At 39.9% G+C, this 14,383-nt stretch overlaps 2 protein-coding genes across 2 annotated transcripts; one reads left to right on the top strand and one right to left on the bottom strand.

Moving 5' to 3' along the window:
* Window positions 1–2,315: 2,315 nt before the first annotated feature.
* On the bottom strand, window positions 2,316–6,406 carry tmem231 (transmembrane protein 231). Its single transcript, XM_071343107.1, has 7 exons — window positions 5,888–6,406; window positions 5,441–5,607; window positions 5,225–5,353; window positions 4,946–5,089; window positions 3,622–3,703; window positions 3,386–3,491; window positions 2,316–2,894 (listed from the first exon to the last, which is right to left on the bottom strand). Exons 1-7 carry the CDS (start codon window positions 6,024–6,026, stop codon window positions 2,732–2,734), a joined length of 930 nt encoding a protein of 309 aa, XP_071199208.1. The 5' UTR covers window positions 6,027–6,406; the 3' UTR covers window positions 2,316–2,731.
* Window positions 6,407–6,899: 493 nt separating this feature from the next.
* On the top strand, window positions 6,900–14,256 carry gabarapl2 (GABA(A) receptor-associated protein like 2). Its single transcript, XM_071343106.1, has 4 exons — window positions 6,900–7,132; window positions 9,926–9,981; window positions 12,681–12,853; window positions 13,751–14,256. The coding sequence occupies exons 1-4, from the start codon at window positions 7,099–7,101 to the stop codon at window positions 13,839–13,841; spliced, it is 354 nt and encodes a 117-aa protein (XP_071199207.1). The 5' UTR covers window positions 6,900–7,098; the 3' UTR covers window positions 13,842–14,256.
* The last annotated feature ends 127 nt before the right edge of the window (window positions 14,257–14,383 follow it).

The raw sequence follows: 14,383 nt of genomic DNA, 5'->3' as shown, positions 1-14,383 counted from the left end.
TGTAAACTTCTGACCCACTGGAATTGTGATACAGTGAATTATAAGTGAAATAATCTGTCTGTAAACAATTGTTGGAAAAATGACTTGTGTCATGCACAAAGTAGATGTCCTAACCGACTTGCCAAAACTATAGTTTGTTAACAAGAAATTTGTGGAGTGGTTGAAAAACGAGTATTAATGACTCCAACCTGAGTGTATGTAAACTTCCGACTTCAACTGTAGCTTGGCATTAATCACACATTAAATACACACTTACCTAAAAATAAGTCAACTGAATTCAATTATCCTTCAAGAAACACACACCCAAACACCTATCACTAAGCTCACACACAAGCACACAGACAGTGTGCAGAGCCCAACCTATTCTGATGAAAATATCACATAACTGAGAAGGCATTAGAAGATATCTCACCCCTGCCTGACATTGTAACAGGTATGTTAATACACCTTGAAATGTAAGCATATTGTAGAGGGACGAAAGTGGAGCTATGAATTAAACAGGAATACTACACACTTCAGCTTTAGCTGTCAATGTACACATTCAAATAACAAATACTACAAGTGGCAGACAGTGGCTTTACACAAATGCAGTCTGACGTCACTACAGGTTACTGGTAAGATCTTCTCTGTGATCTAGACTCAGATAAGGCTTAATACTATTGACAAAAACTTTTCATCAAATCAAATTATATTTGTCACATGCGCCGAATACAACAGGTTTAATGCTTACTTACGAGCACCTTCCCAACAATGCAGTTAAAAGGTAAAAATAATAACGCAAATAAGACAAAAAAGGAAATAGTAACACAATCAAATAACAATAACGAGGCTATATACAAGGAATACTAGTACCAAGTCAATGTGCACGGGTACAAGGTAGTTGAGGCAATATGTACATGTAGGTAGGGGTAAAAGTGACTGGGCAATCAGGATAGGTAATAAACTGAGTAGCAGCAGCGTATATGAAGTGTGAAGGTGTGTCTCTGCGTGGCGTTAATATGCATGTGTGTGTTTTGTGTGTGTGAGGGTATGTAGTGTGTGAGTGTGTGTTGGAGTGTCAATATAGTGTGACTGTAAGTCCAGTGAGTGTGCATAGAGCCAGTGCAAGAATGTCAGTGCAAAGAAAAGGGGTGCAATGCAAATAGTCTGGGTAACCATTTGATTAACTGTTCAGCAGTCTTATGGCTTGGGGGTAGAAGCTGTTCAGGAGTCTGTTGGTCCCAGACTTGGCGCTTCGGTACTGTTTGCCGTGTGGTAGCAGAGAGAACAGTCTATGACTTGGGAGGCTGGAGTCTTTGACAATTTTTAGGGTCTTCCTCTGACACTCTGGCCTTGGATGGCCCTGCTATATAGGCCCCAGTGATGTACTGTGCCGTATGCATTACCCTCTTTAGCACCTTGCGGTCGGATGCTAAGTAGTTGCCATACCAAGTGGTGATGCAGCCAATCAAGATGCTCACAATAGTGCAGCTGTAGAACTTTTTGAGGATCTGAGGGCCCATGCCAAATCTTTTCAGCCTCCTGAGGGGGAAGAGGCGTTGTCGTGCCTTCTTCACGACTGTGTTGGTGTGTTTGGACCATGATAGGTCCTTAGTGATGTTGACACCAAGGAATTTGAAGCTCTCGGTCTGCTCCACTACAGCCCCGTCGATCAATGCATTTCAGTTCCACCCTTCTGTGTATTTATTCTGACTATATAGACTACCCAAGTTCTGATCTTATCAGTGAATGAAAATGAGAAAAAGTACACACGTATTCAACTTCATTATAGTGGTGTAAAGTACTTTAAAGTCTTAAATACTTTAAAGTACACTTTAGTAGTGTTTTGGGGTATCTGTACTTTACTATTTATATTTTGGACAACTTTTACTTCACTACATTCCTAAAGAAAATAATGTACTTTTTACTCCATACATTTTCCATGACACGCCAAAGTACTCGTTACATTTTGAATGCTTAGCAGGACAGGAAAATGGTCGAATTCACACACTTATCAAGAGAACATCCGTTGTCATCTCTACTGCCTCTGATCTGGTGGACTGACTAAACACAAATGCTTTGTTTGTAAATTATGTCTGAGTGTCCAAGTGTGCCCCTGGTAATATGTAAATTAAATAAACATTGTGCTGTCTGGTTTGCTTAATATAAGAAATTTGAAATAATTTATACTTTGTTTTACTTTTGATACTAAAGTATATTTAAAACCAAATACTTTTAGACTTTTACTCAAGTAGTATTTTACTAGGTGGCTGTCACTTTTACTGGAGTCATTATCTATATGGTATCTTAACTTTTACTGAAGTATGACAATTAGGTACTTTTTCCACCACTGCTTTATTAACAGAGCCAAGAGCTATGTACAAAATAAAACTGATTCATAAAAAACTAGACATTTCTTTTCCACATTCACAAATAATCACAAATCTGTTTTCAACATTTACACAGCACCAGCTAACGTTACATAGCTAACTGAAAATCAATCATTCCATAACAGTTCATTAGCACAACAGATGTAAAAGGACTGATGAAGCTGAATATTTGAATGTCTTTTGTGTGTAGCGATGTGTACTTGTGATGTTTAAGTAAATGTATATGTAAAGGCAAGGAAAATACTGAATCCTGTGTGTGTGTTGATCTTCTGAACATTTGGCCATTGTACTGTAAGTTGTTTGGTGATGTGGCCTCTTCCCTCCACAGTACCTCAGTATGGGAGGCGAACAGTTTCACTGAATCAAAAGTGGTGCTGTTTCAAGAGTGGTATAGGTACAGTCGGCAGCACCTGATTCTGGAAAACAAAGGTCTGAATCCTGTTGAAAACCCAGAGGAAGATAAGCAACACACTGACGTACTGGATCCAGGCAAATTTGATCATCTCCCAGAACCCAGGCCGATAGGTGGAGGCTCAGTCAAGGAAATACTGTGGGTGTGTTTGCCAAGCCCCCCTTTCCCTTACTTTCTATACGTAAACGGTTAATCTGATTCTGCCAATTTAATACTTTAAAAATATATATACTATCCTTTCTTTAATTACTTTAACTATTATTATCATTACTGTTATTGTTGCCATCATTGTCTGTTTCGTGTTTCTTTAGCAGCAGTGGCCTTGCCATTCATGGTAATAAAGAATCTAAATCATCATCATATTTGTCTTCCCTGCACTTGTAGGCCTAGATAAATTAAACATTCAATATAACATTGATACCAGTGCAAGAAATCATATAGACAAAGAGACCATAAGGAAAGTAAACATGGATGTCTGGCCTTTGTGAACTCACCAAAGCATGTGCATTGTCAAACTGGTTAGGCTGCATCTAACACAAACAGAGAGAAAGATATATTTTCATAAGACTTTTCAACACACACACAGACACACAATAAAGGATATCTGATAACCTCCACTGGGTAGCGGACTTCAGCATTTATCTGGAAGGGAGTACCAGCAGCTCGACCCACAGTCCATACTGGACTTGGACAGGACAGAAACGTTGTCACTGTGTGAGAAAGAGGAAGTGTGAGAGTGAGAAATAACAGGCAAACACATAAGTGGGCTAATTATGTGTAATCAGACAACTCAACAGTGATCAACTTATAGAAACATGGCAAGTGAGAATTCCCACTTACAGTTTCTATCCTGATAGGATCCAATGACGTTGGCAAGATCATATGCGCTTGCAAACGGACTTGCTCCATCAATTACTGATACCTAGATTATAACAGAGGACAATATAAGTCAAGAAGCACACAAAATATAAGTTAAGTACACAAAGCAGTATTTAAACATTGATTACGGGTTGTATCACTGCCTGGTATGGCAACTGCTCGGCCTCCGACCGCAAGGCACTACAGAAGGTAGTGCGTATGGCCCAGTACATCATTGGGGCCAAGCTTCCTGCCATCCAGGACCTCTATACCAGGCGGTGTCAGAGGAAGGCCCTAGTCATAGACTGTACTCTCTAATACCGCACGGCAAGTGGTATAGGAGCGCCAAGTCAAGGTCCAAAAGGCTTCTTAACAGCTTCTATCCCCAAGCTATAGGACTCCTGAACAGCTAATCAAAGGGCTAACCAGACCCCTTTTTATGCTGCTGCCACTGTTTATTATCTATGCATAGTCACTTTAACTCTACCAAAAAGGTGCATATTACCTCGACTAACCGGTGCCCCCGCACATTGACTCTGTACCGGTACCCCCTGTATATAGCCTCGTTATTGTTATTTTACTGTTGCCGTTTAATTATTTGTTACTTTTATTTTCAATTTTTTACTTCTCTTTTTTACTTAACACTAATTTTTCTTAAAACTTCTTAAAGCATTGTTGGTTAAGAGCTTGTAAGTAAGCATTTCACTGTAACCTGTTGTATTCAGCGCATGTGACAAATACAATTTGATTTGATTAAGATTCCCGGACATAAGGTTTGTCACTGTCATGATATATTCAGGTGCACTGAAGTATGACACCAATATTTGACTTTTGGGAGTAAATGCTTGTAGTGTCAATATTGTAGCAGTATTGTAGCGCCACAATATTACAATGATGGAGCTTTGTTTAAGTGTATACTTTGTTATACAAACTGTTTGGGCGTATGTGGGTAAAGGATGTCACGCCACTTCCACCTGATTCGCCTGATACTGATGAACCCTGAAGCGCCTTTCCCAGTCGCACCATCATATATCTAGCTATTTGGCAGCACAAGTGGAGAAACTTCAGACTGCAGACTGAGCTTCACAGATCCCCATCTGCTACATGTGCTCATTGAAGTCCCAGCAGGAGTAGGTCAAAGTTGCCCCTACCACTAATACAGCGTCAGGTAACCTAATGATTAATATAAAGATTGAGGGTAATTTTATTCTAAACCTGTGGTTAAGGGCCATGTCTACAATGAACAATACGTTGTGTTGTGTGTCTGTGTGTGTGAGAGAGAGATACAGAGAGAATGTGCCCTCACATTATATACAGTGTGTAGACCACGGTGTGGAAGTGGGGTTCTCTGCTGGAGCCGCAGATCTCCACTGATGAAGAGCTGAGAGCCAGGAACTGAAGAGGAATGCTGCACAAAGGCCAGTGTCTGCATCACCACAGTTGACATTCTCTGCAAAGAGAGAAGAGAGACAGATGGAAGTGAAATACAAAAAGAGACTGTAGTAGTGAGAGGAACTGTATGGATGTAGTGAATGCATTGGACATTGTGTCGGACTGAATGAGGGGGGCGGGGGCGACGACATACAAACAGCTGGTAGGAGAAGGTGAGTAGTAGCTGGATGCTGTACACTTGTTCATCAGACCGAAGGGGAAGGTCAAGTTGGAATTTCAAACGGTCCAACTTCCCATCCTGATTCTGGTCTTCCTCTCGCACCTGCATTCACAACATTCCCAGAGATCAGTGAGTGATCTTTATGTGTCACTTAAGAAGCACCATCTTAATAGTACTATTCATACTTACCGAGATAGAAGGAATTCTGAGGTTAGTCCCTTGCATGTTATTAAAATTGGGAAAGGTGCTCCACGCAACATAGTCACCACTAGTGCTTGTTGCTGCAATTATCAGAACCTGGTACTGGAACCGAACAACAGGTTGCTCTTCATATGTACTCCTCTTTACCCAGAACCCTAAATAGAACATAGGAATACCAGAATATTGTATCAAATCTAAGTGTCTACAACAACGAGAACATTTAGCTAAGGTTAACAATAGAGGATTTGCAACATACATTGATTTCAATTAGATAGCGATGATAGTGTCGGGAAGGTTATCTTGCTGGAGTTCTATCACCTTGAGAAAGGTGCTAGCGTTTAACTGAATTAATTCCATAACAAGCTATATCAAGATCATCGAGTTCAACTCGAGCTAGCTACCTAAGTAAAACATTTTGCAATTAACTGACGTTACCTTGGCTCCTGTAAGCAACCAGGAGGGGTGGGATGTAGGTGAGACACAAGACAATACCAAGAAACAACGTGGCTTTGGTGCAAACGCTTGTTTTGTATCTAATTGAAGCAGGGTGAGAATAGACTTCATAAAAAGCCATGACGAATAGTTTTTAGCAAGGGGTGTTGGCTAGAGTTAGTAGTAGCTACAAGGCTAATGTGGGTATTTTGCAAGAGAGGTCGTGGCGTTCCAACATAAATCTAGGGCTTGTAACCAGCTAGTAGCTAAGTCCAAAAGCACAAGTCAGCTCTAGAAAAACAGTTGGCAGTATCACGTTTAGGAGGTCCTTCCAGGAAAGTGTTATTGACTTCGAATCGAATTCTCCAAAAAGTCGCGCCACTTTGTCTTGCTAGCTTAAAACTACTTCCCGTTGTTTAGCGTTCAGAGGTTACCATGACTGCAGCCGCTGATTTCCTGGCAACAAATCCTGATTGTACCAAAGACTTTTTACAACTAAATCAAGATAGACCACGGGCTGACATTTCCAATGTGAACACATTGGAGCGAGTCATAGTGGGCAGAGGCACTAGGTGGGCAGAGCCAAGCATGAGCAAGCGAGATCCTATTGGTGCGTTCTAGGTTACGTCTGCATATTTCCGTTAGGGAATGCCTACTCTGTGAAGTGTGCGTATGCAATAACTCAATTCGCCTTTGCGCTCCTAAACAACGCAATTTAAAAAAAACTTTTGCAAAGGGTCTGCAAAGGGTCCACAAAACTTAATCCACTCTATTCATAACACATTCTAGTTTGGGGAACATAAAACTGTATTGAAATCAAATGTTTAATCGATGAGAAAACGTGCAGAATATCGTCCAAAATCCATCTAGGTCCATCTTCTCCCAACGACGGACAGTGGCTTCCTCCCACTACCATATTTGGTAGTGAGTGGAAACGCAAAACGGATGAAATATCTGTCTCATTGTTCTATCTGTGGTTTTACAGTTGACAATCCCCCCTCCCCGGCCCCCCTACAAAATAGAAATGGTACAACCAAACAGTGACATCACCGTCACCTCCTTGTGCTAGACAGGCGTTCGAAGGGTTGCTGCTACATTGTTTACATTTTAGTTGTTACATTGTATCGTTTTACATAAAATCGACAATAACCTGCCTGTTTACACGTTCAGGTTTGAATTTCAACATCACGTCATAGCGCGAGGATTCTGCAAAAATGAAATGGATGTTTAAAGAGGATCATTCCCTCGGTAATGGGATTTTAATTATGTCACATGTAATTGCCTGTGTAATCTCCTGTACAGATTTAGTTATCGGTTTTGAAGTGCCAAACTGATGATGGGATGAGCAGAATAGATTGCATGTGCCGTACGTTGGGCCACAAACACACAAATAAGGCTTGGAGCTTGAACAAAAGGCTAATATGGTGCATGTGTTCACGTACTGGCCTACAGGTTATTCATAAAATAATGTATTTTATAAACACCATCATAACTTTTACTCGAATCACAAGTAGGCCAACGTTACCCTCCCTGAACCTTACTGGTTCCCTCAGTAATGCATATTATGCATGTATATTAAGGTAATTAAGTATAGGGAACATAATAGCACACTATTTAAAAAATATATATATAAACAGCATTTATTAATGCAGGTTATTACATTGAGAATATATATTTTTTAAAGAGACAAAATTGAGAGAGAGAACTGTCCCAACATATAAGCAGTTCTAAACTACCAGTTATATGACTAAAAACGCACATTTGTCCCCTATTCTAAATGTGTTTTCATGTACTTTACACCATTTTCTTATTTTAATCTTATCACTTGATATAGGATCTACTCAATTATGTCTAATTATAGGGCTTATATCTAGGCTAATGAAACGGACAGCATTGAACCTCAATGGAATCCTCACACTTATACTGTTTTCACACTATTGTGTCAAATCCGGTCCAAACTGTTCTGTTCTGGCTTTGATATTTTCTTTTCACATAGTCCTTTTCAGCTTGGCATCTGTGGTGGTTGTGTAAACAGCCCAGTACTGCTCAGCTTGGCTGTACTTGGCTCACCTCAGTAGTTTGAAAAGGGTTCTAGTGGCATGCATGACACGGCATGGCTGCCAGAAACCAGCTATATAATGGCAAAGGTTGAGCTCTAGTCTAGTAAATCTACCATTAACTCATATAGCTATCTAGATCATTACTATGTCTGAAACATTAGTTGAAAGTTGACAGACATATGTGTTGAGATACATGTATGTACAGTGCATTCGGAAAATGTTCAGATCCCTTCCCTCTTTCCACATTTTGTTACGTTACAGCCTTATTCTAAAATGTATTAAATAAATAAAAATCCTCATCAATCTACACACAATACCCCACAATGACAAAGCGAAAACAGGTTTAGACATTTTGGAATGTATAAAAAAACAAAAACAGAAATACCTTATTTACATAAGTATTCAGACCCTTTGCCAAGAGACTCAAAATTGAGCTCCGATGCATCCTATTTCCATTCATCATCCTTGAGATGTTTCCACAACTTCATTGGAGTCCACCTGTGGTAAATTCAATTGATTGGACATGATTGGAAAGGCACACACCTGTCTATATAAGGTCCCACAGTTAACAATGCATTTCAGAGCAAAAACCAAGCCATGTGGTCAAAGGAATTGTCCGTAGAGCTCCGAGACAGGATTGTGTCGAGGCACAGATCTGGGGAAGGGTACCAAAACATTTCTGCAGCATTGAAGGTCCCCAAGAACACAGTGGCCTCCATTATTCTAAAATGGAAGAAGTTTGGAACCACCAAGACTCTTCCTAGAGCTGGCCACCCGTCCAAACTGAGCAATCGTGGTAAAAGGGCCTTGGTCAGGGAGGTGACCAAGAACCCGATGGTCACTCTGACAGAGCTCCAAAATCCTCTGTGGAGATGGGAGAACCTTCCAAAATGACAACTATCTCTGCAGCACTCCACCAATCAGGCCTTTATAGTAGAGTGGCCAGACAGAAGCCAGTCCTTAGTAAAAGGCACATGACAGCCCGCTTGAAGTTTTCCAAAAGGCACCCAAAGGACTCTCAGACCATGAGAAACAAGATTCTCTAGTCTGATTAAACCAAGATTAAACTCTTTGACCTGAATGCCAACTGTAACATCTGGAGGAAACCTGGCACCATCCCTACGGTGAAGTATGGTGGTGGCAGCATCATGCTGTGGGGATATTTTTCAGCCGCACGGACTGGGAGACTAGTCAGGATTGATGGAAAGATGAACGGTGCAAAGTACAGAGAGATCCTTGATGGAAACCTTCTCCAGAGCCCTCAGGACCTAAGAATGGGGCGAAGACAAGACAACACAGGAGTGGCTCCGGGACAAATAGCTGTTCAGCGACACTCCCCATCTAACCTGACAGCTTGAGAGGATCTGCAGATAAGAAACTCCCCAAATACAAGTGTGCCAAGCTTGTAGCGTCATACCCAAGAAGACTTGAGGCTGTAATCGCTGCCAAAGGTGCTTCAACAAAGTACTGAGTAAAGGGTCTGAATATTTATGTAAATGTGATATTTCACTTTAAAAAAAATTATAAATTTGTAAACATTTCTATAAAACTGTTTTTGCTTTGTCATTATGGGGTATTGTGTGTAGATTGATGAGGGGAAAAAACAATTTAATACATTTTAGATTAAGGTTGTAACGTAACAAAATGTGGAAAAAGTTAAGGCATCTGAATACTTTCCAAATGCACTGTTTTGGCATTGCACATTTCTTCCACATGTAATGCTTTGAACAAGTGTGTTCCCTCACATCGTCAGTAGAACATCTCCCAAATGACTCTATTACTACCTACTATTACTGTTTACTGTGCTGTCTCAGTCTTCTGTTTATCTGCTGTCTTAAGTGAATGGAGGTAAATGTATGAGCTGTGGAAAGGAATTTCCTTTTAGGAGGACAATAAATCTATCTAATCTAATGTAATTAGCTATATCATGCCACTACCTATGCCTGTGCATCTAATCCTACTTTTTTCTTCTCTTTCTCAGAACACCGGTGTGTGGAGTCTGCCAAAATACGCAACAAATATCCTGACAGGGTACCGGTGAGTGAATGAAAGGGATCGACCTTGAGGTTAGAGTGTTTTCCTGTGTTAGTGTCTATGCACCCTCAGCAGGTCTTAAACAACCGGATGCATCCGGTTTTCAGCGGAAATGGAAAGCTAAAGCTAGTCTGTGACGCAACTTCTACTTTTCGTGCGTCGGTACTTGGGCAACTAGTACGTTTAAAAAAAATCTCCCCTTTGGCCTGGATGTGTCAATGTGTAGTTCATACATGCATAATCTATAAGCAGAATTACTGTTTTACCTCAATTAGCCACAAAATACCTAGTTTGAAGGCTGTGCGTCGCCATTTACCCTACATTTACCTCCACAGGCCAGCCACCTAGCAATTAGAGTTTCAGCCAATGAGGTTCAACCCCTCACCAATTAAGTGACAGATAGGAGGTAGAGCAAGAGAGAGAGAGAGAGAGCAATGACGTGGTGCACATATCTGCACATTTGTGAAGTAGTACGCAATTTTTGGGACCACGCTACTTTCAAAACTACTGGCTAAAAAGTATACAAATGTTCTGGAGATTATCTTTAACAAGGTGACACTCCATCTTAACTCCTCATCCACATATACTGGATTGGTTGAACAGCGCAGAAGAGAACATCAGACCGTTTTTTTTCTCGTCAAGACCTGAAAGAAAGAAATGCTGTATTTATTTTACGCCTTGTGCTGGGGAGAAAAAAAGGCCATTCTAAAATGTGCAGTTTTGTCACACAACAAAATGCCACAGATGTCTCAAATTTTGAAGGAGCGTGCAATTGCAATGCTGACTGCAGGAATGTCCACCAGAGATGTTGCCAGAGAATTTGATGTAATTCAGTAAAATCGTTGAAATTGTTACATGTTGCATTTATATTTATGTTCAGTATAGTTATAGTTGATCAATTATTATTATTTATTCATTGTTGTGTCATTTTTACCCACTTTATCTCCCCAATTTCATGATTACAATCTTGTCTCATCCCTGCAACTCCCCAACTGGCTTGGGAGAGGTGAAGGTTGAGTCATGCATCCTCTGAAACATGACCCGCCAAGCCGCACTTCTTAACCCGGAAGCCAGCTCCACCGATGTGTTGGAGGAAACACCGTTCAACTGACGACCAAAGTCAGCCTGCAGGCGCCCGGCCCGCCACAAGGAGTCAAATTTGTACGCTCCCTCAAAACTTGAGTCATCTGTGGCATTGTGTTGTGTGACAAAACTGTACCTTTTATTGTCCCCAGCACAAGGTGTAAGGGTCATGCTGTTTAATTAGCTTCTTGATATACCACACCAGTCAGGTGGATGAATTATCTTGGCAAAGGAGAAATCCTTACTAACAGGGATGTAAATCAAATTTGTGCACAAAATTTGAGCGAAATAAGGTTTTTGTGCATATGGAAAATTTATGGGATATTTTATTTTAGCTCACGAAACATGGGACCAACACTTTACATGTTGCGTTTTATATTTTTGCTCAGTATAAATACTGCACTCTGCCCCACAAAACGTATTTGCTAGATTCATGATAGTGTTGTTAGAAGAAGCCAAGGAATGTGAACTTCAAAACATGATGTCGTTTTATTGGAAATTGTAGCTGTTGTTTGTTGGTAAGTAATTAATCTTCTAACTTCTGACTTGATTTACTGCAGCTAGAAAGAGATCCATTGATGGCTTCTTAAACAGCTTTATCTACAGATTGGTAGATGCTATCCCTAATCCATTTTCAGATTTTAAAAGCAGAGAAGTAGGGGAAGATTTCATACCATCTATGCTTTTGTCTGACTTGTTGGGGAAGTGGTCAAAAGGGCAGTTGTTTGCAAGGAAGTTTGTCGAAGATTGATGCTGGGGCTTTTGCTTCGCAAGCCCCACAACAATTAATTTGAAGAATTTATCTGCATGGTATGTTTTGTTGGCTAGCTAGCCAGACAGTTTTAGAGGAATTCTTCACCCCCCAAAAATTGAATTAACTGCCAATATGCCAACATTCCGTTTATGTCTGTTTACATATATTTTAGAGGCTGTTTATACAGAAAATGTGTATAAAACCCATATAAACTGTACTTATAAAATTATATGACAATATTGTAGGGCGACAATAATTATTTTACACAATTTCTTCTATTTCACATGCCTTACTTTTATTTTCCTGCACAAGTAAAATCAGGATGTGCATAACTGACGCCTCTACTGCCATTCATTCCAAGTAGACTGGTCTGGATTTTCCCCTGACATTTTCACCCCCTTCTGTAACTTTTAGGGTTGATGACATAGCCCCTCTAGTAATTTAATAGGATTTCTACGGGCGCTTTCACATATCCCTTTTATGATCCGGATCCTGGAGCGTTTTATAACCTGATCCGCGTTATAAAGCATGAATGAAATGCAAACAAACCCTGACTGAAACGAATCCTGGACCTGCTTGAGTAGCGGGTCCAAGATCCAGGACCAGAGAGACCCTGTTCTACACCTGTTTCAATGTGTTATACGTCAATGTACAAAAATGTCATTATTGGAACGATGTACCTGGCTGAATAAATATTAAATAAATAAAATATTGAGCACACTGGATTGTGTAAAATCTCTGGAATGTTTATTTTTGGCTGTGCGTACGTCATAACACAAAAGGATGTTATACGTCATATCCCTATTAGTGTGTGTGTGTGTGTGTGTGTGTGTGTGTTTAAATATGTTATTAATCTGCTTCTCAGGTGATAGTGGAGAAAGTGTCTGGCTCACAGATAGTGGACATCGACAAGAGAAAATACTTGGTCCCTTCTGACATCACAGTGGCCCAGTTCATGTGGATCATCAGGAAGCGCATCCAGCTGCCCTCGGAGAAAGCTATTTTTCTCTTTGTTGACAAAACTGTTCCCCAGTCCAGGTGAGATTAAATTGACTTAATTGGAGGAAGGGGTGGGGGCTGTGAGTAGTATTTCTCAAAACACTGGATGAGTCCTGAGTGCATTGTTTTTCACTCTGTCCCGATGATCTACCGTGTTATACAACCATCCACATTTTACTTTTTGTCTTCAAGAACTGTTGCATTCTTAGACCAGCCTAGGTTTAATCGCATGTGGTCGGTATGTGCATTTGTTTGTGTCTATCTCTGTAACTAAAGACAATAAACCTTCAGTTTCAGTCTCTGTTAAATCAATCTCCCTGTGAAAGAGAGTATAGCCACACCAATCTCCTTCGCTTACACCTAATCTTGGTTAATACAGAACTAAAATCTCACGTAATTTGATCAGACATCAGACATTATGTTACGTAGTCTCTCAACAAGAAATGACTTTCACGTATTCACACCTACAGATCTACCCCAATCACACTCTCTCTAGCTGGGTCTGATTGTGAGTACTATCTGTCAAAAACCTGTAAAATACATATATCTACCAATGCATTATGTGGGTGGACTATACACATGGTTATGGGGTTTGACTGATTAAACCTTGAAATTAGATTCTTAAACTCAGCTTCCTTGTTTATCTATAGACAATACCATTCTGATGAAAGATAAAAATTTTGAACAGATCACGGGTGACTCGGATATCAGATGAGTTCCTGAATGTTTATTGTATGTGGGGAGTGTATAGGAGGAACCTTGATTTTCAGCTTATAGAATGGCAACGCGAGACTAATAGAGGAGTGAATGTATGTTCATGCATTTGTGTTCTGAGTTCGAAATTTGTCTGGTTGGAGGATGTATCTGTTTTAAATCTTTGTGTGTTCTGGAAAATGTATGTTCAAAATGTGACAAATGTCTTTCTCTATCCTGCAGTCTGACAATGGGACAGCTATATGAGAAAGAGAGAGATGAGGATGGCTTTCTGTACATGGCGTACAGTGGCGAAAACACATTTGGTTTCTAGGCCTTCACACAAAGTTGAGTTGACACAACCCTTGCATCCTACTTGACCCAATCATCCCATTATTTCTTGCAGACAAGCTTGATTGTACCGCTATCATAATAGAGAAAGATGTGTGGAAGAAGTGTGTTAGAAACCTCAACATTAATCATGCATTTGTATTACTAGTATCACTCATAGCATATTATATTGAAACTATAAATTGTACATTTGATTACTTTTAGGTAAAGAATGTTGTTGCATTATTATTAGCAGTTTAACATATTAATGTAATCTATGATATACAGTAATAACGGTTTTGTTTTAATTTATAAATGTTGTTTGATTTGTTTATTATCTTTAAAGATGATATATACCAGTACTTTGAATATATGAAAGGTAAGGTAGCTTGATGACCAATAAAAACACATAAAATGGCTCTTATTCTCTGTACTCATTCAAAACAACAATTGAATTTTCTTAACAGAAAAATATTCACAGATGCATATATCATTCTGGACACATACAGGAACAAAGACTGTCACACATACTGTATATATTGACTC

This window comes from Salvelinus alpinus, chromosome 15 (genome assembly GCF_045679555.1).
Source record: "Salvelinus alpinus chromosome 15, SLU_Salpinus.1, whole genome shotgun sequence".
Taxonomy (NCBI): Eukaryota; Metazoa; Chordata; class Actinopteri; order Salmoniformes; family Salmonidae; genus Salvelinus; species Salvelinus alpinus.
Note: the sequence above shows the minus strand (reverse complement) of the source record. Positions and strands in the feature narration are given on the sequence as shown.